The sequence below is a fragment of the Aulonocara stuartgranti genome (genome assembly GCF_965226115.1).
Source record: "Aulonocara stuartgranti genome assembly, chromosome: 11".
NCBI classification, from domain to species: domain Eukaryota; kingdom Metazoa; phylum Chordata; class Actinopteri; order Cichliformes; family Cichlidae; genus Aulonocara; species Aulonocara stuartgranti.
This window is the reverse complement of record NC_138947.1, coordinates 32963774-32986975: the sequence shown is the minus strand read 5'-3', so window position 1 is coordinate 32986975 and position 23202 is coordinate 32963774. Positions and strand designations below refer to the sequence as shown.

The window sequence follows — 23202 nt, the reverse complement described above, 5'->3', positions numbered from 1 at the left end:
GGCGGGACTTAATCAATTTTAGACGACGCGGATTGGACAGAAAACCTATGAGGGAGGAAATTGCCAATGATGATTGGTTACTATCTATGTCATTCCAATGGATTTGGCAGCTTGGGGCCAATGACTGTATGCTTGGGGCGGTTAAGAAAAGTGCTCATTCATTTATCAGTAAAGCGCTTGTCCTCAGATGAATGAAAGACGGAATGTGCTCTTTTGAACTCCAGCCATAACTTATCTAATAATACGTATACCACTAAATTATCTGCAATAGTTGATAGGTTGTTATATTTATTATGAATTAGCGCCCAGTTATTAAGCAAAGCGTGTCACACAAGTCGTTAATGGCCAAGTGAGGATTTTCTTGTATCGTATGTCCTGCCAAACAGCTGCAAGAGTACCGAGGGTCGCAAACAGCTGACTGCTGAAAGAGTTGTCATCCCACATCCCATGCGTTCCGTTTATTAGGAGTGCCACGATATGAAATGTTGTCCTCCCTGTCAATGTTAACCCTCTGTGAAAATACTAATGGCATATATTGTCAGTTTTGCCTAATTTTGGAGCGATATTGGCAGGAGAATAGCCCCTTGCTGACATGTGATCCTTCACAAATAACGCCAAGGAAATGTATAGCACAGCCAAAAGACAGCTGTTCACACTAAAAAGGAAAAGGTTATATAACGCAATATGCAACTAATGGTTAGGCCCTAAAGAAACACATCAGTGTCCAAGAGCTACCAGGTATCACCAAGTTTTATAAATGGCTAGGACAAACATAGATTCAAGAGCTTTTAAAAAGATTTTTTTAAAACTTCCTGGCCCAAGATGACCATCATATTATTTCCAGTCAATCATGTGGAATGACTATGCCTTTCTTCTTCTTTGATTGTAAAGGAGAAGCAGTCAAAAATAACACCCCCTTTATATCATTTATTTCTGAGTCTTACTTCCACCCATTCTAATTATAGACTTCCATAAGCAGAAAGACAAACATGTCCCCCTTTCAGACACAACTGACAGAAGTTTTCCAATTTACCAGCCAACAATACCCGATGATTGCACGCCCCCCTCCCAACAACAACAAAAAATCAGCTTAGTTTAAAAATGCTGAGTTTATTATTCACACAATACCATATACATTATTTAAATGACTCTCTGTACCAACGCATTAGATCTTCCAAAGGTTTTCTTTAATAATATGCAGAGGGGAAAAAAACATAAACCTTTAGAAAAGTGAAAAAAAATCTTTATTAGAAATGAAAGGAAATTTTCTTTTTCATCCAAAACTATTTCAAAAATGATACCCTGTCTTATTTAACTAAAACACACAGGGGAAGAGAAAAAAAAAATCATTGCCCTTCAGCTTCTGGTAAGGGCAGCAGTGCCCTGGAGGACAGCCTGTGGGGAAGAGGCTGCTGCTGAGGCTGAATGGGCTCAGTATCACAGTGCTCTATTAGGGAAGAAGGAGGCAGCAGGTGACCATACACAATACCCGCTCTAGGGGGGTCCAGAGGAGGAAAGAAATACCTGAAGTAAGAAAAAGAAGGAGGAGGAGACAAAGACGGCAAATACGTGGACGGAAAGAAAAGACAACAAAGGGAATACACAGAGGGTGAACAAATAAAAGGAAGCAAAAAAAAGAGAAATTAAAAGGAGAAGGATGCATGTTTGGTCCAGACACTAAAAAGGTAAGAGGGAAGACAGTGACATTTAAAAAAAAAAGAAAGAAAAAAAAAAAAGGTTTAAGCACAAAAAGAAAGGAATCAATGTTTTGCAAGGTTCATGCCAGATTTGTTGCAAAAAATTAAAGTTTCAATCAGTAATACCCAAGTATCCATTTGTGAAATGTGTTACAGAGTCTTACATTTTAAATATGGGCAAGTGGGAGCTGATGCACAAGACACATTAGTAATATGCGGGTGGCTGGTATATCTTTGGAGAGGTCAGCTGCCGCAGGGGAGGAGCAAAGGGAGCTCTCTTGCCAATCCTGCATGCAATAAGCAGTACAACAGCACATTACTTCAAACAAAGCTCACTTCACACTTGTTTCTGATACATGAAAAATTCCACACGCCGCTCTGCAAACGCCTAAATTCAACTGAACTGAGTTAACTGGCTTACAATACACAGATATTGTGTTACTCGGGTTAGAGGGGAATCACAAGTTGAGTCAAAAACACGTACGTACAAATTTTTGTTAGGTCTGAGGTTATGGTGGAGTTGAACATAAATACAGCCACACTCTGAGCTTAGACACAATTTATTTATCGTTCAAATTTTCCTGGTGCTTCATGTGCGAATGAGGGGGAAACAATGAAGGCTAAAAACAAGAACAGCTGCTGAGCCAGCAGACCAAATATGGTTTCAATAGGAAGTAATAACAGGTGTGGATACATTTCATTTGTATAAAAAGAGGAATGTGTTATCACTCCATTCAAGGCTCGTAGTGGCTGTATTCACACTCGTTCTGTGTGTGTGTTTACACTCTGTTAATACGGCTCATTCAAGCTGTCCTTTCTGCTCAGCAAAGAGTTTGGCACTACTTGTTCAAGGATACATTCAAATCCAAAAGAGAAAAATAAGGAGAAAATATTCAGGATGCATTCATATATTGGCCAAATGCCTGTATCAGGTGATATCAGCATGTCTGTTAATATAAGATGGTACTTATCAACATCAGCAGCTGATATTCATTTTGTGTTGGTTAAAAAGTCCAGGCAGAACTAATGGGAGGAATAAATAACAAAAACAGTCAAAAGACTGACATTTGCTATCGGCTCAGAACCTAATGATCACAAAATTCCTGCTCCACTTCAGTTTAATCATGATGTCAAATGTTGAGACTTTTGACTGAAGCTGATCAAATTCATTTACAGAATACAACCTAATAGCACAATGTTTCTGTTCTGTATCCCAAAATAGCTCTAGAAATTGAAAGAACGGCCACGTATCAAACTCATATAAACACATTTATTTTCCTTTTATATATTAAGAAAACAGTTAGTCCTTGCACTCACGGTGCAAAGTGGAACCATTCTTATTACATGCATCAGTATAAATTGAGAGGAAGTCACCACCACAACACATCTGGCTCCACAGGTACAATGTAGATAACCTGTGTGGTGAAAACCAGAAGCCAAGCTCTTTGCATGAGTGCAGCACGGGATCAGTGCGAGTCCAACACGCTTGTCAGTAAGCAGCTGTACTCCCAGTCAGGGTGAGGCGTTAAAAAAAACCAAAGTTGTCAGTTCTGACTGGCTTGGGCAGGGCTGGGTGAGTGGCGTCAGACGCGCCACGCCACCTACCTTCCTGCAGACATCCCGTTCAGCGCATTCTGGGAAGACTGAACAGAGGAACCCAGCACAGTACTCATGGCTGAGGGCTGACCGGATGAACCTGTAAGTGGGCTTCCATCTCCCTTCAGGATGCCGGTGCACTTCCAGTTGTCCATGTAGTTAGCTGCACAGAGACAGAAGGAAAAGTCGGCATTTATTTCGTACACAAAGGAGAAGGGGGACAATCTGACAGCTGAACTTTTCACCGTCATAGGATATTCAAGTGGGGCTCTTTTCTCCACTTGAATATCTGGTGTTCCTCCAGACCAGTGCATTTTGCTGAAGCACACAAATCATTTGATAATCTACTTGTTGCTATGAACACAGTTACTGCACAACCATTTATTGTGAAGGGATTTATCAGCTTTAGCACTTTGAGAATCAGAATCAGAATCAGAATGGGGTTTATTGCCAAATGTTGAGCAGGTTTACAACATTAGGAAATTGCTGCGGTGCTTCAGTGCAAACATAGTGTCATAAATAGCACTTAAATAGTGTCATAAATAGCACTTAAATAGACATGAAAAAATAAAAGTAGGGATAAGAATTAAAAGTGCTACGTAGAAAGATATGTGCATGAGCTATACATGAGATATATACATGAGAATAAGAATTAAGAGTGCTACGTTGAAAGATATATACATGAGTGCAGGTGGTGATCAGTGCCAAACATAGAATGATGCAGTGACACAGCGTAGGGTCATGTGTTAGTGGTGGGAACAGTCATGTGGTTATTGTTCATGTGTCCAACAGCAGAGGGGAAGAAACTGTTCTTATGGCGAGAGGTTCTGGTGCGAATGGACCGGAGCCTCCTGCCTGAGGGGAGCAGGTCAAACAGACTGTGTCCAGGGTGAGAAGGGTCAGCTGAGATCCGAGCTGCACGCCGCAATGTCCTGGAGGTGTACAGGTCCTGCAAAGATGGGAGTCTGCAGCCAATCACCTTCTCAGCAGAGCGCACAACACGCTGCAGTCTCTGTTTGTCCCTGATAGTGGCTCCAGCGTACCACACGGTGATGGAGGAGGTAAGGATGGACTCGATGATTGCAGTGTAGAACTGCATCATCGTCCGTGTTGGCAGGTTGAATTTCTTCAGCTGCCTCAGGAAGTACATCCTCTGCTGGGCTTTCTTAATGACGGAGGTGATGGTAGGCTCCCACTTCAGGTCCTGGGTGATGGTGGTACCCAGGAAGCGGAATGAGTCCACAGAGGTGATGGGGGTGTCAGTCAGGATGATGGGGGGGAGTGGGGCTGTGTGCTTCCTGAAGTCCACAATAATCTCCACTGTCTTCTGGGCATTCAGCACCAGGTTGTTGTGGCTGCACCAGGACACCAGACGTTCAACCTCCCTCCTGTAGGCAGACTCATCCCCGTCCGAGATGAGTCCAATAACGGTGGTGTCATCTGCAAACTTGATTAGCTTGACAGACTGGTGGGTGGAGGTGCAGCAGTTGGTGTACAGGGAGAAGAGCAGAGGAGAAAGAACACAGCCCTGAGGGGAGCCGGTGCTGATGGTCCGGGAGTCCGAGACATTCTTTCCCAGCCTCACATGCTGCTTCCTGTCCGTCAGGAAGTCAGTGATCCACCGGCAGATGGGGTCAGGCACATTCATCTGGGAAAGCTTGTCTCGGAGATGGTCTGGAAGGATGGTGTTGAAGGCAGAGCTGAAGTCCACAAACAGGATCCTGGCGTAGGTTCCTGGGGAGTCCAGATGCTGCAGGATGAAGTGTAGGGCCATGTTGATGGCGTCGTCTACAGACCTGTTGGCTCTATATGCAAACTGCAGGGGGTCCAGGAGGGGGGCCGTGAGGGTCCTGAGATGGGAGAGAACTAGGCGCTCAAAAGACTTCATGACCACAGATGTCAGAGCCACGGGTCTGTAGTCATTTAGTCCAGTGATCCTAGGTTTCTTGGGGACAGGGATTATGGTGGAGGACTTGAAGCAGGCAGGCACATGACATGCCTGCAGTGAGGAGTTGAAAATGCCAGAAAACACTGGGGCCAGCTCGTTTGCACAGTGTCTGAGGGTGGCAGGAGACACACCGTCTGGGCCGGGAGCTTTCCGAGCATTCAGGTTCTTAAACTGCTTCCTCACATCTGCTTCATGAATATGAAGAGTTGTGGTGGGAGCAGGTGGTGTGAAATCCTCTTTTGTGTGGGGTGAGGAGGGGGGTGTTGTAGGTGAACAGTTTGAAGGTGGTGATGGCTCTATGTAGGGGGGAGAGGTGGGGGAATTAGTGTCCAAAGTGCCTCTATTGTTGGGGCCGTTGGAGGTGTGAAGGCTGCCTGATGGCTCGTCAAAACGACAGTAGAAGTCGTTAAGGGTGTTGGCTAAGAGCAAGTCATCAGTGGAGTGGGGGGTTTTAGGCTTGTAGTTTGTGATATTCCTAAAACCTTTCCACACAGAGGCCGAGTCATTCTCTGAGATCTGCTGCTGCATCTTCTCAGAGTGCTGATGTTTAGCAATGTCCACTTCTTTAGTGAACCTGTACTTGGCCTCTCTGTAGCAGTCCCTGTCTCCGCTTCTGAACGCCTTTCTCTCATTCCTTTCAGATTTTTGAAGCCCTCCCATATCTGTGTCAGTGTAAAAACTATCACAAAACCAGTGTGTAATGCTGGCTCAGCAACAAACACCATTTAACAGACATGGACTCGGAGGTAGCACTTAACAGCTTCAAAAACATATTTCTCAGAAAAGGAGAGCAGGATGTGGAGAACAAAGCAGAGGTAAATTCTTTAATGCTGACAGACTGCTAACTCTGTGACTATACTTGCGTATCAACAGATGTACTATATGCACGGAGTTTGTAAAAATTGACACTGCTATTTAGCCCAACTTTTAAGACATGCATTTCATAACAAAATAAAATGAAATTTTTTAACCTGGAAAAGAGAAGCTATGGTTTTTCCTGCTGCTGATACAAACTGCATCACACAAACAAAGAGGTAAGCTCGGTCAGGATGCTTGGTTATGAGTATAGAAACAAAGTCTGCTACAGCGCAAACAAACTGTTAAGATCTTTTAAAATTGGTTTTTAAAACCAAATAAAAAATAAAATAATCGTTCCCTGACTCCACCAGGCTGAATACTCGGGAGTGTGAGTGTGTATGCAGATGTTGGAAAAAAAGATAGAAGCACTGTATGAATGTGTGTTTTGGTGAAGCACTTTGAATTATAAACCAAGTAGAAAGATGCTATACAAGTATCAGTCCATTTACCAGTATATAGACACACCTGAATAAGACCCAACTATGGATCAAGGTAGATCAAACATCCAGGTAACGCCCAAAGTTACAGACACTACAGCATCCCATCTATCCAATATTTTTCAAACAAGAAGCAACTTCATATAAACTTATGGACCACTTCCAAATGATCTGGTGTGGAATGACTTGAATAACTGCACAATTTAACCTATGACTAAATCAATATTCCTAGTATTAATAGCAGCAACTGCTGCTACACAGCTACAAAGCCTGAAGCTTGGTAGGAGGGCAAAGGTTTCCTAACTGGAGGACATAATGGTTGCCAGTATCAGTCTGCTTGATTACTGGAATCAATACTCTGAAAACAGACACAGTGGTTAACCTGATTACAACATGTATTCACAAGTAGGTATTTGCACCTCGGACAGTAGAGAATAAAAAAAAGTTGTTGTGGTTTGATGAGAACCTGTGCAAAAACGTCAGCTTTCTTTACACAGTTGAACCAACAAATCCTTTATTCTGGAAATGACCAATGCCAACTATGAGTGAACAAAAGTCATTCAATGCCCAGTGAAAAGTACTATTCACTGAACAGCCACATTAAACAGCTTTTATTAAAGTTGTCACTGAAGTAAAAGGAAGACAAACAAGCAGTTGTTAAGAGCCCCCTCACCTTTCCAGAGGCGCACACAGCCATCATCCCCAGAGGAGGCCAGCAGGGTGCTGGTGATATTCCAGCTCACACGCCACACCTGGGAGTTATGGTTGTCAAACTGAGCCACAATCTGCACCTCAAATTTGGTGGGTCCTGTGGACGTGCTCTCCTTCCTGTCAGGAGCACACAAGAAACAGGAAATTGAATATTTATTTTGCATTATCTTAAAAAGAGAACATCTGCTCAGGAACTGCATGCAGGGCTTCAGTGCAGTATTTGTATGACTTCACCAGTTTCTGTGCATTGTGGCCTTCTATAAGACAGAGTGCAAACACTCACCTCATCGGAACTAGCTTAAATATTCGAACATCTTTTGTTGCAATGGCGAGCACGTGGAAAGATCTTCCCAGGTTTGGAGCAAACGCGATGTCATGAACCGCATCAGTGACCGTCATGAGTGTCTCTGCTTTGGCATATTTCCTTTTAAACAGATAAATATTAAAATCTGTCATTTATTTTGGTATGTCTTCATAATTCAATGGTTAGTGCATCACTAATAACAGGGTTCATACACATTTTTCAGGGTCAAATTCAAGGTCAATTTTCAAGCTTTTCCAGCACATTACCAAAATAGAAGAAAGCATGTTTCACTTTGCATCACCTCAGTAAGACCTTGCAAAAATGTAAACAAATCATCTTAGGTCGACTTAAATGTCTTTTGTCCCCCTTTTGTTAAAAGAGAAAAATGCAGCACACAAAAATAGTGAAAAAGGAAACGGTTGCCTTACATGCATATAGTGCACAAACTCAAAAAACACATTCCTCTTAAAAATTAAGATGTGCAAATGTGAACAAATCAACTTGTTAGAGATCTTCATCTCCACTGTAAATAAACAACAACCCAGAAAACAAGAAAACTGCACCAAATGTTTGTTTGTTTTTTTGTTCTTTTTAACTAGTTAAGCACCCCTTTTTCCTTAAGTAGGGGGTGAGAAACAGCAAGTTTTAGTTCATTTCAGCAGCATCTGTGTTTGCAGCCTACAAACGTTCACCACAGAAACAAAGTCATCGTATTGAAACTCCAACATGTTTCCAAGAAAAAAGAACAACCAATTCAAAAAGATTACGCCGCCTCTCCTTCCTGGCGTGGCCGGCCAATTTCCCCAAATGGCGTGTCATCCTTCCAAAGGGCGTTAGAGGAGAGTAGGAAAGAAAACTACCTTCTCCAGAAAAAAATGCAACAAATTGAAGAAGAGAAACTTCAACTGGAGAACAAGTGTAGACGAATGGAAGCCCAAAGTAAAAAGCTGGAAGACAGACAACAGCGCCAGCCGGACATAAAAATTATTAATGAGGGCTGGGGAATCAAGTTTGCTCAAACCCGAGAGCAGATTGTGCACCTCATTAAAGAAAACAGGCAAAAGAGTGCAGAACTAAAAGAAATGACCAACCAGCTCCAAGACAATAAAACGATGACTGATAAGATACAATGGGATCTCCAATACATGGAGCGAAGGAATCAGCTCCTCCAAAGACAGCTCCATGAAGCTGTGGAAGAAAAGAAAGAATTCCTCCAACAGAAGGAAGAGCATGACAAAAAGCAAAGAGACATGCAGCACAAACTGAAGAGCATGCAGGAAAAATACCGAATGTTGAAAGAAAGCCTGGATGAAACACTGCACCAAAATAAAGACCTTCTACAACAGAAAGAGCAACAACAAGAAAGACTGAAAGAAGGAAAGCGTATCGTCCAAGACTTTGAGTCTAAAAATCTAAAACTGCAAGAGTTTTGTAATCAGCTGGAGGATAAAGCAACTAAAGTGGAAGAAGAAAAGGACAAACTGGAGAAACGCTGCTCACAGATGCAGCAAAGGATCGAGCAAAATGCGAGAAACAACTCAGAGCTCGTTAAGGGGATTTTGGTGGAATATAATAACTTGAAGCGTGAAAACACTCAAATGCAGGCACAAAAAGAACAACAAGACAAAATACATGAAGACCTGCAGCTCACGCTCCAAGAAATCCAGAAAAGAAACGAGCAGTTAGAAGACAAGCACAAAGAAGTGCAACAGAGAAATGCAGACATGCACAAGGACAAGCTGATACAGGAGGCAACATCCAAACAACTCCAGGACAAGCTTGAAGAACAACAAGCAACATTAGAAGAGGTGGAACAAAGATGTGAGAGACTTGAAAAGCAAAACACAGAAACAATTGATGAGTTGAGAAATCTCATCCTGGAGAAAAAAAGCGCTCGTGGAAAAGTGCCTGAAAAAAAAGAAAAAATGGTTCCACTTGTTCCGGAGGAGAGACGCTACTGCTTCCTCACCTGATGTAGCCTCGTCTTGCTCCACCTCTGTTAACCCCCCAACCAGTCCCGGCAGTTGACTGTCCCCTCCTGAGCCTGGTTCTGCCGGGACTGGTTTCTGCCCATTTAAAGGCAGTTTTTCCTCCCCACTGTCGCCAAGTGCTTGCTCAGAGGCGATTGTTGGGGTTTTCTCTCCTCTACCTTGTTTCTTCATTTACTTGCTTGCTTAACTTTTTGTTCAACTTATCTAAATAATAAACCATTTGAATTTATCCTTTGAGTATTTTTCATCTCATCTTTACAGAATTTTTCCAAAACATTTTCAAACATTCAGATCGGTCTTTTATTTTCTTCTTGAAACCTCATAATGAATACCCACCGTGTGTTTTCGTTGTACTCGTAGATCTGAACCTTCCCACCGTATGTTACGTTGCTGTCGTCACTCCCCACAGCAAACATGGGAGGATGGGCACGTGAGCTGTTTGTAGGAAACAACGCGTGGTTACACCAGCAGACTGTTATCAGCATGGTGTTACATACACATGAAAAAGTCAAGTGATACTTGCATAGCATTATTCATGATGTTGTCATACCTGCATGTCTATAAGTCACATTAAGTTTAGCTGTAAGCTGTTTTATTGAAAGAATTAGCGGTAGTAATTGTGTTATTTCATAAGCACAATAACTGAAAATGTGTTCTAACACAGCGGTCCCCAACCTTTTTTGCACGACGGACCGGTTTATGCCCAACATTATTTTCACGGACCGGCCTTTAAGGTGTCGCAGATAAATACAACAAAATAAAACTAGTACCGGTACCGAAAAAAAAGAAGATTTATTCATAACACACTCGAAAAGACCCAGGAAAACAGAGTTAACGATAAAAACGATAACAAAATAACGCTGAAACCGATAAAACCATACATTTAACACCTGAGCCTCAACTCTCACGGCCCGTTACCAAACGACTCACGGACTGGTACTGGTCCGAGGGTACCGCTGTTCTAACATATGCAAGCAAATAATATAAAAGCACTACAGCTGCTCTCTACATTTGAATCTCATCTTGGTTCCTTACACAAAGTAAACCGGCAGTCTAACCTGGAGGGGTTCCACGAGATGCAGCTGCAGCTGAGCTTGCAGGAGATCTCATGCTGCAGGGACCACTGACTCAGGTTCATCACATCGGGAGCCTCGTAGATCCTCACCACCCCATCCGCAGAGCAGGTGGTCAGCATAAGACCCATGTGTTTAGGAGCAAACTTCACATCGGTCACTGACGTTCTACTGTCCACTAGCGTGGTTCTCTTAATCTAAAAAAGCCCAACATGAAACACTCAGGTGAAATCTAACAAACAGTTATGTTAAATGGGAAATGTAATGCAAGTGTACTAACCCAGTGGCTCAGTCCTCTCTGCTTGTCATTGGACTCTCCTACGATCTCCTCCCAAACAGCAGCTGTTCTGTCAAAGGAGCAAGAAGCTAGAACCTGTCCAAACTCTGGATGCGCCCAGGTCACTCGCCACACTGATCCACTGTGTGTCTGCACATAACAGCATTCATCTATTAACTCCATCGATACTTTGAATTTCATGCTGTGTTCATACTCAAAAACACAAACATAAAGTAATAAATAAAAAAGAAAAGGAAATTATGGTGGTTTACCTTCCAGCTGGCTGTGCAGTGCCACTCTCCGTTCTCACTTTTGTCCCAGACCTGAGTGGAATAAAATCACAACCTTGAATACTCCTCACGTGTCTGTGCACAATTATCACCGGTTTTGCACTGACATTTGTATGTACGTCCTTTATTATGTCGTCACATAATAAACACTACATCGATAGCTCTGTCGGAAAACTGCAGTGCTTAACTACACTACTATGCTATAGAGCTTATCTGTGGCCAGCCTAGCTCGTGTGCTACAAGCACCAGAGCTAACAGACTAGCATATTAAACTGAGATAATTTCCCTCGAGTGTAAGAACCAGCGGAAGATTTCTCAAACAACCTCATCGTCTGTCAACGACTGCAGGAAAACGAGTCAGTAATTTCAGTATGTAAGGTGAGAGTGTCGGTAATGTGGGCAAGGCTATCCTGCTAGCTATAACGGCTAATGCTAACATTAGCAAACTATGATGTACAGCTCACCTTGACACTTTGGTCGCTGGAGCAAGTCGCCATCCTCCGGCCGTGAAAATCATACGATACGTCATGAATTAGATCTTTATGATCTGCCGCGATACTACGCGCAACAAACATGATGACAACTATGTACCGGCAGCTCTAGCTGGGACGATTAGCTGGCAGGCCTGTCATGTGTCTACTTGTGCTGTTTATTTGGCGGTAATGTGATTGTGTGTAGTACAAGCTATTGACCACACGGCGGCGCATGCACACAAATTTTAAGCAGCTCAATGCGACTTTGGGGTTCTTTATAAGAAGATAAAATATAACGAAAGTTATTCGGTGAAAAAGTGCTACAGCCAGAGTTACTTTGAACAGACAGATTAATAGGTTTATTAATACACAACTGCCAAAATAAATATAGTATGTAATATACTGTCAAAGTTACCTCTCGCGCGGTTGCCAGGTTTGATCCAACTGACAGTTTTTTTTCTTCGCTAACTTTATTACTAAAAGTTAATTTCAAGTAACAATATTTAAACAGATTTGTGCAAATGAATTTTGTAAAGGCAAAAAATAATAGTACTTAAAACATTCAGTAGATTTATTGTGAAAGAACTTTTATGCGTTCAATAAGATTATTGCATTAATTAATTAAATTAATGCATTCATTGAAATACTGCAATATACCTTGTTTTTTTGTTTTGTTTATTTGCTGAATAGAACACTGAGCTAAGTGTCAGTATCCTTTCTTGTGTTTTTTATTTTATATTAATGTTAATATCAGATTTTTGTAGTTTAGTGTCCAGAGGATTTGTTTGTGTGTGTGTGTGTGTGTGTGTGTGTGTGTGTGTGTGTGTGTTTGCGGAAGGCTGTGATGAACGCATATCTGGCAACCCGGGTCAGTCAACGTGCAGGCAGGCAGCAAGCAAGCAGTATTGTGCCGGAGCAGCAGACTCCCCGCAGGGATTCCTAGGGTTACACACACCGCTGTTTAGATGGCTGACAGAAAGGAGTAAGTTGGTGAACGGTGCTGAAAACACTCTGAGATTATTCCGGCAAGTGTCTGGGTTCACTAACTACAACACAATGGAGCAAGAATTTCAAGACATTGATTCGTCGGGGAGATGGCAAAACCTTTACAATGTAAGTCGGGACACTGACCGGGCCTCTCTTGTTTCTATGACGATCGGTTGCTAACTAACTTAGCTAGCTAATTTGATAGCTATCAAGTTAGACACCACTTAGAGATTTTGGTCACTTTTCGTCCACGCTTTTAATTGTGTAAATTTCTACACTTCGCGACATGACTTCCAGGTTCTTTATACATATTGGAGTGCAATTGGTAAAGACGAATGAGTAACTAGCATTTCGCGCTAGCTGACTTCCGTAGCTGGAAAACGTGCATCGGCTCGATCTTCACTTCGGTTAGCTAATGCTGGCTGACGCTAGCAGACGTCAGCCGCAGTTTCTGAGAACTCATCAGGACTTCCACAGAAAAGCGTGTTGTGTTTTACCACGCAGCACAGCATTTCGTTTATAATATCTCTGTTCCGGTTAAACTTTGGCTATGACCCTGTAATGTGCAGCTGCGAACTACAAAGATACCATGTAACTAGAACTGTTTTTGTTTTGTTTTTACACATCAGTGTTAATAAATTAAGAAGAAATGAACGTGCACACTTTATACATTTTTAGAAAATGTTTGTAAAAAACCCTTTTAAAACTTTTTTCAGGGAGCGGGGGGGGGGGGGTATATATAAAAAGTGCATGATAAGTAATTTCATAAAAGATCAAATTTCTTCCATGCTAACGTCAGGCTCCCAGTCCTACTGAGAATTAAAGTGGGATTAAACAGAAATGAGAATACTAATACTTAATTTAATTTCTTACCCATTTTAAGGATAATGTCGTTAGCATGATAATATATTTAAACCAATAGTGCTCATTGTACATAATGGTGCTTTTCAGTTCCATATGTTATTGGTTTATCTCTCAGTTCATTTCTAATACAAGTCCCAAGCTTGAATAAATGGGGAGGTTTAAGGAAGTCAAATATGCAGACCAAGAATACAGCATCATGTCTTAGTACATCTATGCACTGAAACTGTACTTTGTGTACCACTAAAAATTACTTTTGCCACTAGTCTTATCCATGGTGCTGTAGCTCAGTGGCAGTGAGGGGACACGCCCCTGCTCACGACAGTATTCTTGGGAGTGTCAAAAATAATTTTTATTCTCTTTTATTCTTTTCTTGTCTCCAGTAAAACTGCTTCTGTTCCCCAGAATGAAATAATAATAGAACTGTGCTCGCCCTTTGGCCTTGCCCATGCAGACTGTGTTGTAAAAGGAAAACAACAGCCTGAGGCATTGCAGTAGATTAAGTTTGACAAATGACAATGAAAACAAAGCAGACCAGTTGTGATTAATTGAGTACAAAGGATTGAGGACCTTTGATCTCTGTATGGTTTTTCTTTTAATGTCATTACTGGTCACCACTCCAGTAAAACTGGATGCACATGAATTGAACAGGTTGTGTCACAGTTTCCTGTCGCTGTCAAAGCGATCCTTCTGAGTTCCTGTTTGGTTTCTCATCTGCAACAGGAGATCCGTAACCAAGCCAGTGAATATTCCTACAAAGTGGCAAAGCTTCCAGTGAATCGGAATCTGAACCGCTACAGAGATGTCAGCCCATGTGAGTGTTACGACAGTTAAGGCTCTCAGTGACGATATGTGCTGCCGAGAATGACGTCGTCATAATTGCTCTGTGATCTCTTGCTTGGTTTCAGACGATCACAGTCGGGTAAAACTTGAAAACTCTGAAAATGACTACATCAATGCAAGTTTAGTCGATGTGGAAGAAGCCCAAAGAGCTTACATTCTTTCTCAGGTATGTAGATTGTAGGACAAGCAGTGTACACTGAACTGTCTGCACGGATATCTGTTGAACACATCTGCGTGCCACTCAAAGGAAAATACACAGGATTTGAGTTTGGCATTTTGGTAGTTGTTCATGATCTCTGGATGTTATTTGTTTATGTGGATTTTCTACTTTTGCTTTGACAGGGCCCCTTGAGGAATACATGCGGCCATTTCTGGCTGATGATTTGGGAACAGAGTTGCAAAGCTGTTATAATGCTCAACAGAGTGATTGAAAAAGGATCTGTGAGTACACTGCAACACCTTCTAATTATTATGTTCTGAAGTCCCCCTGCTGTTTAGGTTTGAAAGTTTGAGGAGACATATCTTTATTAATAGATGTAGATACATTTGCTCATCCCAAAAGGTTTGAGATCAATTGTCTTTGTCATTCCTATTTCCACTGATGCTAAAATTCTGTGCATTTTACAAGATGAAATAGAATCCAAGATACGTTTTATTGTGTTTTCTTTCTAGTGTACCCACTTTTATCTGGTAGACTAGAAAGGATTTCAGCCCTGTTTTGGAGTTTTCAAAAAGATGATCAGATCTACTATAAAATTTAATTGGCTTGTTTTTCATGCATGTGCCATCTCTTCACCACGTTTCATGAAATTCACCGTGGTAGGTGTAACCATGCTGACAGACAGATTGAGATGCAAAGAATGCCACAATTTTGAAAAAATGAATTGAGATACTGAAGAGCTGCACATGTTTAAATTCGTTATGGATCAAAGCCTAATTGAGATATTTTGGGCAGCTATCATGACTCAAATTCCTTTACTTGACAATGGAAAAAATGAATTTCCTTACATTAAAAAAAAAAGTCTAGTTTAAAATGTCTTTTTCTTCCTTTGTGGTGTTATACTTCATCAGAACTCTGTGTTTCACAAGATTGTCTTAAGCTCTGTGGTCATGTTTTAAGTTGTACTGTATGTAAAGTTTCAGTTCTGTTGTTTCCATTTATTTGAAACTTTAACCACAGTTCCAGGAAAGTTAATGATTACTTAGTTTCTTTTTGCATTTAGTTTTGAATGTGTTTTTTGATTTTTCGTTTCACTTGTATTTGGTTTTCATATTTCAGTTTAGGTTTTACTCTCTAAAAAGGTTTCATTTTCAGTGAGGTTTTATTGTTGTGTGTTTCATTGTCTTTTTTTTTTTTTTTTTTTTAAAGTTTCAGTAAAGAGTTGTTTTCTCTCTCTCTCTCTCTCTCTCCACACTTTGGTTTTTAGTTGAGTTTAGTGTAGCTAACTATCATGGCCTTGGTGCCAAGAACAACCAATGGAAACTGGAAACAAGCTGTCAGGTACTTCGGTGTACAAGAACGTAATTAGTTGTTCTCTTTGCACACGGTTGATTTTCCGAATCCGAGGAATGGTGTACATATGTGCAACTGTTCTCAGTATTTAAGTCAGAAGTTCTTCAAATGGCTCGAGGCACATGACAGCCTATCCATGAGTAACTGAATGTATTTGTCTCAACAGGAAAAGTGCGCGCAATACTGGCCTACCACCGAGGAGCTACAGATGTCTTTCACAGACACAGGGTTTGTTGTGAGGCTACTGTCAGAGGAGGACCAATCCTATTTCACAATCAGATTGCTGGAACTACAAAATACAAAGGTGAGTATGCAAGGGTGCCTATTGGTTAATAGCATCTCTCTTGAGTTTCAGCATGGTTTTAAGCACTGCTTAACCAGTCTCTTACCATTTAAGTATAATAGCATGTAGCTGAAAAAAGACTGTGATTTCAGAGTGTGTAATGTTTTCCTAGTGACAAATCAGCTAAGTCATGCAGAACTGTGTCTATACAATGCTCCAGTCTTGACCAAACATTATGCCTACCACAGACAGAGGAGTCGAGAGAGATCTATCACTTTCACTACACCACATGGCCTGACTTCGGTGTTCCAGAATCCCCTGCCTCCTTCCTCAACTTCCTCTTCAAGGTTCGGGAGTCTGGCTCGCTGGACCCGGAGCATGGGCCCTCAGTGGTGCACTGCAGCGCTGGGATTGGTCGCTCAGGGACCTTTGCCTTGGTGGATACCTGTCTAGTTTTGGTGAGAAGGGGAGTGGGGAAATGTCACTGAAAGTCTGCCACTGTTGAAGAGAATTCTTTCGCAAGAGGTTCTCATTACAATGACTACAGTCTGATGATGGTAAGATGAGGCGTTCATGCTCTGATTGTACTTGTGTGCTGATAACGTGCTTACAGAGCAGTGTTGACGTGTAGGTATTCAGCATGAGTGTGTAAAGTCTGGAATATTTTAACTGGAGCAGAGAAGAGGCCCTTAACTGATTATTTCTTGGGAAATCAGGTTTCTCAGGAATAACTCCTAAATTACCACAATTCCACATGTGTCTGCAACTATATGGAACTAAATTCCCAATTCTTATCATGTCTTGATGAGTTTTAAAGCTCTAAAAGCAAAAAAAAAGATGAATCTTATTTCACTAGAAAGTTTTGCAAATTTCCTGTGGCTGTTTGACTTGTCTGTCGGCATTGTTAAAATGATTTTTTTTTTTTTTTTTTTTTTTTGGCCAGCTGTTAGGTTAACCAGACCTTAAGTGCTGTAGGTCTTTCATTATTGTTCAACACTACACCAAAAGTAAGTAGTGGGTTGATCAGAAGGAGCTCTTCAGCGTCTTCTATGAATCAAACTCAGCATATGCAGGATGTCTGTCCATTATCTGATTTCAATTACCTAAAGATGGACAAGCAGGTTATCACCTGCAGGGCATTATCACCTTCATAAGTCAGCCCAGAATGATAAACTAACACAGGCAGAAAGCAACACCACTACAAATCCGTGATGTGTGAGTGTGATAGGAAAAGCCCTGTGCAGTAGTGCAATATTAAAAGTGCTGCATCAATGTATATGCACTTTTAAGTGCTTTGGTCAGTAAGACTGGATAAGTGCTATATTAATAAAGTCTAGCCTAAAAGGAGCAAGGAGAAAGAAAGGTGGCTAGAATGCACATAGAGTTACCAGGATTACAGTATTGTATTAAGACATGGAAGAATTCTCTAATCTGCATAGGGTCAAAGGTATTCATACGCACAAATCTACTAGTCCTAAAGATTCTGTAATATGTTTAAACTCTACAAGGCCAAGGGTTATAGACTTCTTCTTAGTGATCAGGATTGCAGACAACTGGCAGTTTCTCTTTGGGGTGATTAAAATGATTTGTTTGGCAGCACTCATTGGACTGACCAGAACAATGGGAAATTTAGGGGAACTCAGTAAAGCTCTAAGAAGGAGAATTGTAGATTTAGACAAATTGGGAAGGTCCTTTTGAGCCAAAAAATTGCCAATTTTAAGATTATCGGTTCAAACAGTTATATGTAAGATCAAGTTGCTTGGATTTGTCACAACTTTTCCAAGAACTGCCATGAACTGGAAATTGCTGGAACACCAGCATCACTATCCACAGTGAAGTCAGTTTAAGGAGTCATGGACTAAGAGGATGCTGCTCATGAAAGTAGCTCCTGCTTCAAATTCAACACCTTCAGCCTTCTGGAGAAAAGTTTTATGGGGGCTGGTTTTGGGATAGGTTTTGGAAACTTGAGCAAGAATTCCTTCAGAGCCTTGCCCTGCTTTTTAAACCCCAAATAGAAAATTTAAAAAAAATTAGTCTTCTGCCCCATCACCTCAAATAACCTTTGAATGTCACCCTGTGCATAAACAAACAAGGCTATCTGTCAGATGTTTTGTCCCGCTCCTTCCTAATAAAGCAACAAGCAAAAACAGCCTCTTTGCTCTTGTGGCTTTTAAAAGTTGTACAACAATGGTGCTGTAAGAAAACATCAATCAGCTTTCAATGCTCCGAGCCCCACCTCAAAGGTTCCTGAACATTTAGAAAGTATGGGTGACCTGTGCACACCTCAGTGCCATGTTACCATCAACACCTTCATACTGCGGATAGAATCATGCCAGAGGAAAGTGAATCTGTCCCTGCTTGCGATATTTTTACTGGTCAAATTGACCATTCTATACAGGCTTTTTATATACCCATTGTACGTTAGGAAATTATCACATTTATTCTATGTCAGATATTAATTAGAAACCCTAAAGTGTAAAGCTGTTACAATGTAGGAGACACAACGCACAAAAAAACAAGTGAATTCTAGTGGGAACTCTTTCTGTTCTCACTTCCTAGTCAGCTGGAAAGCACAGGTTTAAAGAGCCTGAAATTTCTGCTAGTTAATGTACGTGGTAAAAGCTCCCATAAATAAAAACAGATTTTGTACACATAGTTTTGCTCTGCTGTGTATTTAACTCACCTGTTAAATACGCAGTTTATGAATTACGATTTGGAACAGCTAAAACATATTTCTTCCCAGCACTCACATCTTAAGCAGCATTAGACTCTGAGACAGGTTGGTAAGTTGTTTGGACATGCACCTTAAATCAAACCACTCTCTCACAGATTACCTCGATTTTTCTCAAATGTAATACATCTTTTGAAACTTCTCAATATTACAGCTCATGACTTCCTAAAGGAAAACAAAGGTGTGATATCCTGTGCACCTGATGTGATTCTCTATTAAGCGGTTATTCCATAAATGGGAAAATCTGTTTTTGCAGATGGAGAAGAGGAAAAACCGGTCATCAATGGACATACAAAAGGTGCTACTTGGCATGAGGGAATACCGCATGGGCCTGATCCAGACCCCTGACCAGCTCCGCTTTTCATACATGGCTGTCATTGAGGGAGCCAAGCTCATCCTGACAGACAACTCAGAAACACAGGTAGTCACAAGAATGATTGAAAGCTTGTAAGTCTGGTTCTAAATAAGCTTTTGTAATTTGTTATCTGACTTTCAGTAACCACCCGAAGAGCAGTGTTACTCCAATAAAAGACGGAGGCATTGTTGTGGTTTCAAGTTTTGCTTTCAGTTTCGCTCAAAAGCCGGCATCAGACGCTAAAAGAGGTGGCGATGACTGATTTTTGAATGTTTCTTTGACATTTTCTGGGAAAGTGAAGCTAATCATTTGAAAGCATTAAAGGGAAATGAGAAATTTTAAATGATATGCAGCACTTACGTTGAGAAACATTGGCTTGTATACAAGTATATTAGAATCATTCTGTTTTACTCCAGAGAAGTGAAAATAAACATAATAGTAAAGTTTAAGGTGACATGTGGGCTCTCTTGGTTTTCTACCATCCTTTCACGGTCTGGTTAGCTTGGAAACGGGTCTTGAATTGCATTCTTTAAGGCATTAAAGTCTTAAGTTTTCAACTGTACATGCTGAAACCTGCAAAAATCCTGTCTAAATGTTCTCTTGCTGCATCAACACAAAATTGCCTTTGACGCAGACCGTATAAAACACAACCTCACAATAAAATGAAGTGATTACCAGAGTTTCAAGCCCTGCCAGCAGTAATTTTAAATGTTACAAACTTCCTAATTCCATTTCATTTTTTTGGAGTTTTTCTTCAGAGCCATCAGAAAGTGTCTAATTAAAGTGGTGTGTGTGGGTGCTTTCCCATAACAATGAATAGGGCCTCTTTAATTTATAAGGTAACTGTCAAAATAATGGCCGACTCACTTGACAAACTAACTAGATCCTCACACTTGTTATGTAATGACTATACAGACGCTCTTTGGTCATTTGCGTCTTGCAGGTGCCCTTTCTTTACCAGAATTTTAGTTTTGCCACTTGCAAACTAAATGATGAGAATGTGAGCCAACATATTTAAAAATCAGGAATTTAAGCTTTTATTTTGGAAAAGGATCACTATTCTCTTCCTCTCTGTCATAAGCTGACAGTACACTGAAATTTTCCTTCTTGGTTGTCTCTGCATGTCATCCTCTTTGTTAGAACAAGCTGACACAGCTGTCCAGAGATGACCTGGAGCCAGATCTACCCCCTCCACCACCTCCACCTAGACCTCACCTTAACGACAGCAGACCCAACGGACCCCACCTAGAGTCTCAGGCCCCCTCAGGAGACAGGCTTGCAGGAGAGCCAGATGCCCAAGATCACAATAAGGCAGACAATTCTGGGCAGTAAGTAACAGAACTGAAGTTTGGCAGATTAAAAATTAAGCGTTGAAATCTGCTGACTTGTTCCCATCCATGCGCTGAGATTCAGTTTATCTTTTTGAGCACATAGAAAAGAAAGAAATCAGGTTTCACCCTTTTATTTGTTCATCTTTGTAGTAAAGCTTTGGTACAGCAGTGACACAATTTGTGGGGATTAAAGTGAGTATTACCCTGTTGTTTATTGTTGGACTGCTGTACTCTCTGTCTTATTTCAGGGTCCGAAAGCGACACCGTGAGGAAAGGATTGCCAGCACAGCACAGAGGGTCCAACAAATGAAACAGAGACTGACAGAGTCTGAGAGGAAACAGGAGAAGTGGCAGTACTGGAGACCCATCCTGTTCAATGTCGGCGCCGGCGCCGGGGCTGTCTTGGCCATAAGCCTGCTGTACTGGATGTATTCCCAGTGAAGCACTGCGGGTCACTTAAAACGGACTCTTATTTTGCACCGGTACCTGAGATTAGGTACTTCTTCTCGACGTAGACTTAGACAGTAATATGTGCAGAATTGAGGGTATTTATTTCTCAAGGTCAAAATGCGGGAGCGCTAGATCAAACGAGCGTCTGTATATTTTTCATGTAAGATCGAAACAAAAAAATAGTAACATCTCAGGATCTCGGTGCCAGCACGATGATTTAATTTCCTTTCCTTCTTGTCACTGCTCATGAATGTACTGTATCATAGCAAAAATGGCTTTGCAGAAACTTACTAAAGGTGCAGTACAAAGAGAAATATATAGTGACAGGTTTATTTTTACATTCTTTATTTGTAATAGTCAGATATGTGTCGATCAACACGTTTTACATTTTGCATTTCAGAATGACTTGTGTTGACTTGTTCATCCTACTGTAGACTTGTAGGAAAACTCCAGAGCCAAGATTCAGCTGTAGGATTTTACTTTTCTTTAGTTTTAATGTAATATAATGAAATGCATGCATTCTGCGGTTTTCCAGACCACCACTTGTTCTTCCATTCACATTTAGCAGGGCATCTCAACACGGCCAGAAGAATATTTTTGTGTGAGTGGACACTTCCTTGCCAATGTTTCAGACTCTGCTAGAGTGGTTATTTTCTGTTATGTGCACACTTTTTTTTTTTTTTTTTTTTGCCTGCCTTTGTTAGCTGCCACATGGATCATAAACGTTGCCCCTTAGCAAGTTATTTACCCACTGGATGGGTTGGTCTGTGTTTGTTCAGGTGATCACGCTGTTTTTGTTTTTTGTTGTTGTTTATTTTAAGAAACCAAAGCCTGTTTTTAGGAAGATAACAGTCAGACAAGCTCCTGATGATGAACCCTCGCATACTCCCCTCATGTCGAATGTATATTCTGTTGAATCTCTCTGTCATAACTGACACCTGTATTACAAAATGATGCTAGTACCGTTCTACATTCTGTCCGTGTTTTGAACCCACATGATTGCCGATTCGGTTTTCAATTGACTGGGACCAATCCAAAGCTACAATAGTGCAATTTAGAAGCTGAAGGAGAGCACCTTGGATTAAATTTAGAAGAGAGCGATGTCCTTGTGGGGTGGTTGAAAAAGCTTTTAATGTGCCTTGAAATGTGTTAAATACGGAAAGGAGGAAAAAAAAGTGCGCTCCCAGAATGTTTGTTTTTTTTTTTGGTATGTGCGATCAGTACAGAAAATTGTCGTGTCGCACGTAATGTGAGTAACATGTTTGCACTGCAATGACCAGATTAGAGGTGGTGTACAGTAACATGCGTCTGAGTTGATTGAACATTGAATGTGTCATTTGCATGTATCGACTCCTGAAGTGAAATTTTTGATTGGCTACAGTAGAACATGGCTTTTATTTTATTATTATTGTTATTTTCTTATTTAACAATAATATAGTGTAACATTCCATTCATTTGTTTTCTGTGTACAGTTTTCAGGGGAGTTTTGTACACTGTTGAGCTGCAGTGTGGAACATGACAGAAGACTTTTGATGAGAAAAATGACAAAACCACAACAAAAACATTAAATACTTCATAAAAAATAAAATATTCTTTTTTTTTCTTTTTCTTTTTTTTATAAACAAAAATTTGCTTGCCTGTTCTTTAATTCTGTATCCGTAAAGCAGCTTACCCACAGCTCTTCCCACCCCACCCACTTTCTGTGCTGTTACTCATAATTTCATTCTGACCATGAGCTAAATCAATGCAGACAGACTGGAGACCTCTCACTGTGGATTCCAGGAATTGATTCAATATTTCAAGAAGAGGCCATGCTCACATTGACTGCTGTAGTAATTTCATTTTCTCTTGTCTGGGACTGTGTGTGGTTTGTGTTGAATGTATTTTGTGCCTTTGCACTTATTTCAGCTTGTCTATATGATGTTGGCTTGATCTCTTTTGTCGTTATATCGTACAGCTCCTCCTAATTCTGGGCGTTTTAGAGGTCGCCACAGCGAATCATCTGCGTCCGTCTCACACCGTCTAGCATCCTGCTCTGTCACACCAATCCTCTGCATCGCCTCCTTCCGTACACCCATGAACCTCCTCGGAGATCTTCCGCTCTAGCTTCCTTTTTGTCTGTGTCACCATCTCAAAGAGACGATATGTAAACCTCACTTTCAGTTTTGTTGCTGTCCTTTCACCCCTGATGAC

The 23202-nt window shown here is 41.1% G+C and overlaps 3 protein-coding genes across 5 annotated transcripts in view; 2 read left to right on the top strand and 1 right to left on the bottom strand.

Annotated features, from left to right (window-relative positions):
* LOC309717771 (uncharacterized protein) overlaps positions 1-23202 on the top strand; it is a 352978-nt gene that overhangs the window by 319736 nt on the left and 10040 nt on the right. The gene's annotated exons all lie outside the window — the stretch shown is intronic.
* On the bottom strand, positions 1091-11870 carry seh1l (SEH1-like). Of its 3 annotated transcripts, XM_082552601.1 has the most exons (10): positions 11647-11869; positions 11165-11215; positions 10896-11042; positions 10601-10812; positions 9879-9977; positions 7531-7671; positions 7210-7364; positions 3303-3456; positions 1862-1984; positions 1456-1524 (listed from the first exon to the last, which is right to left on the bottom strand). In XM_082552601.1, exons 1-9 carry the CDS (start codon positions 11755-11757, stop codon positions 1903-1905), a joined length of 1152 nt encoding a protein of 383 aa, XP_082408727.1. In that variant the 5' UTR covers positions 11758-11869; the 3' UTR covers positions 1456-1524; positions 1862-1902. The 3 variants fall into 3 exon arrangements, with proteins under 3 accessions (XP_082408725.1, XP_082408726.1, XP_082408727.1); XM_082552599.1 differs by lacking the exon at positions 1862-1984 and having other exon boundaries at positions 1091-1524; positions 11647-11870; XM_082552600.1 differs by having other exon boundaries at positions 1407-1984.
* On the top strand, positions 12494-22597 carry ptpn2a (protein tyrosine phosphatase non-receptor type 2a). The gene is made up of 9 exons (XM_082552598.1): positions 12494-12768; positions 14227-14317; positions 14412-14512; positions 14689-14787; positions 16026-16163; positions 16391-16600; positions 19130-19294; positions 20369-20556; positions 20808-22597. Exons 1-9 carry the CDS (start codon positions 12712-12714, stop codon positions 20998-21000), a joined length of 1242 nt encoding a protein of 413 aa, XP_082408724.1. The 5' UTR covers positions 12494-12711; the 3' UTR covers positions 21001-22597.

Coding starts and splice junctions, on each gene's coding strand:
- seh1l (XM_082552599.1), bottom strand. CDS start 11,757: ATGTTTGTTGCGCGTAGTATCGCGGCAGATCATAAAGATCTAATTCAT. Junction 7,672..9,878: donor GAGTACAACGAAAACACACG/GTGGGTATTCAT, acceptor TCTGTTTAAAAG/GAAATATGCCAAAGCAGAGA. Junction 3,457..7,209: donor CTGTGTGCGCCTCTGGAAAG/GTGAGGGGGCTC, acceptor GTCTCTGTGCAG/CTAACTACATGGACAACTGG.
- ptpn2a (XM_082552598.1), top strand. CDS start 12,712: ATGGAGCAAGAATTTCAAGACATTGATTCGTCGGGGAGATGGCAAAAC. Junction 16,164..16,390: donor TGGAACTACAAAATACAAAG/GTGAGTATGCAA, acceptor TGCCTACCACAG/ACAGAGGAGTCGAGAGAGAT. Junction 16,601..19,129: donor TGGATACCTGTCTAGTTTTG/GTGAGAAGGGGA, acceptor CTGTTTTTGCAG/ATGGAGAAGAGGAAAAACCG.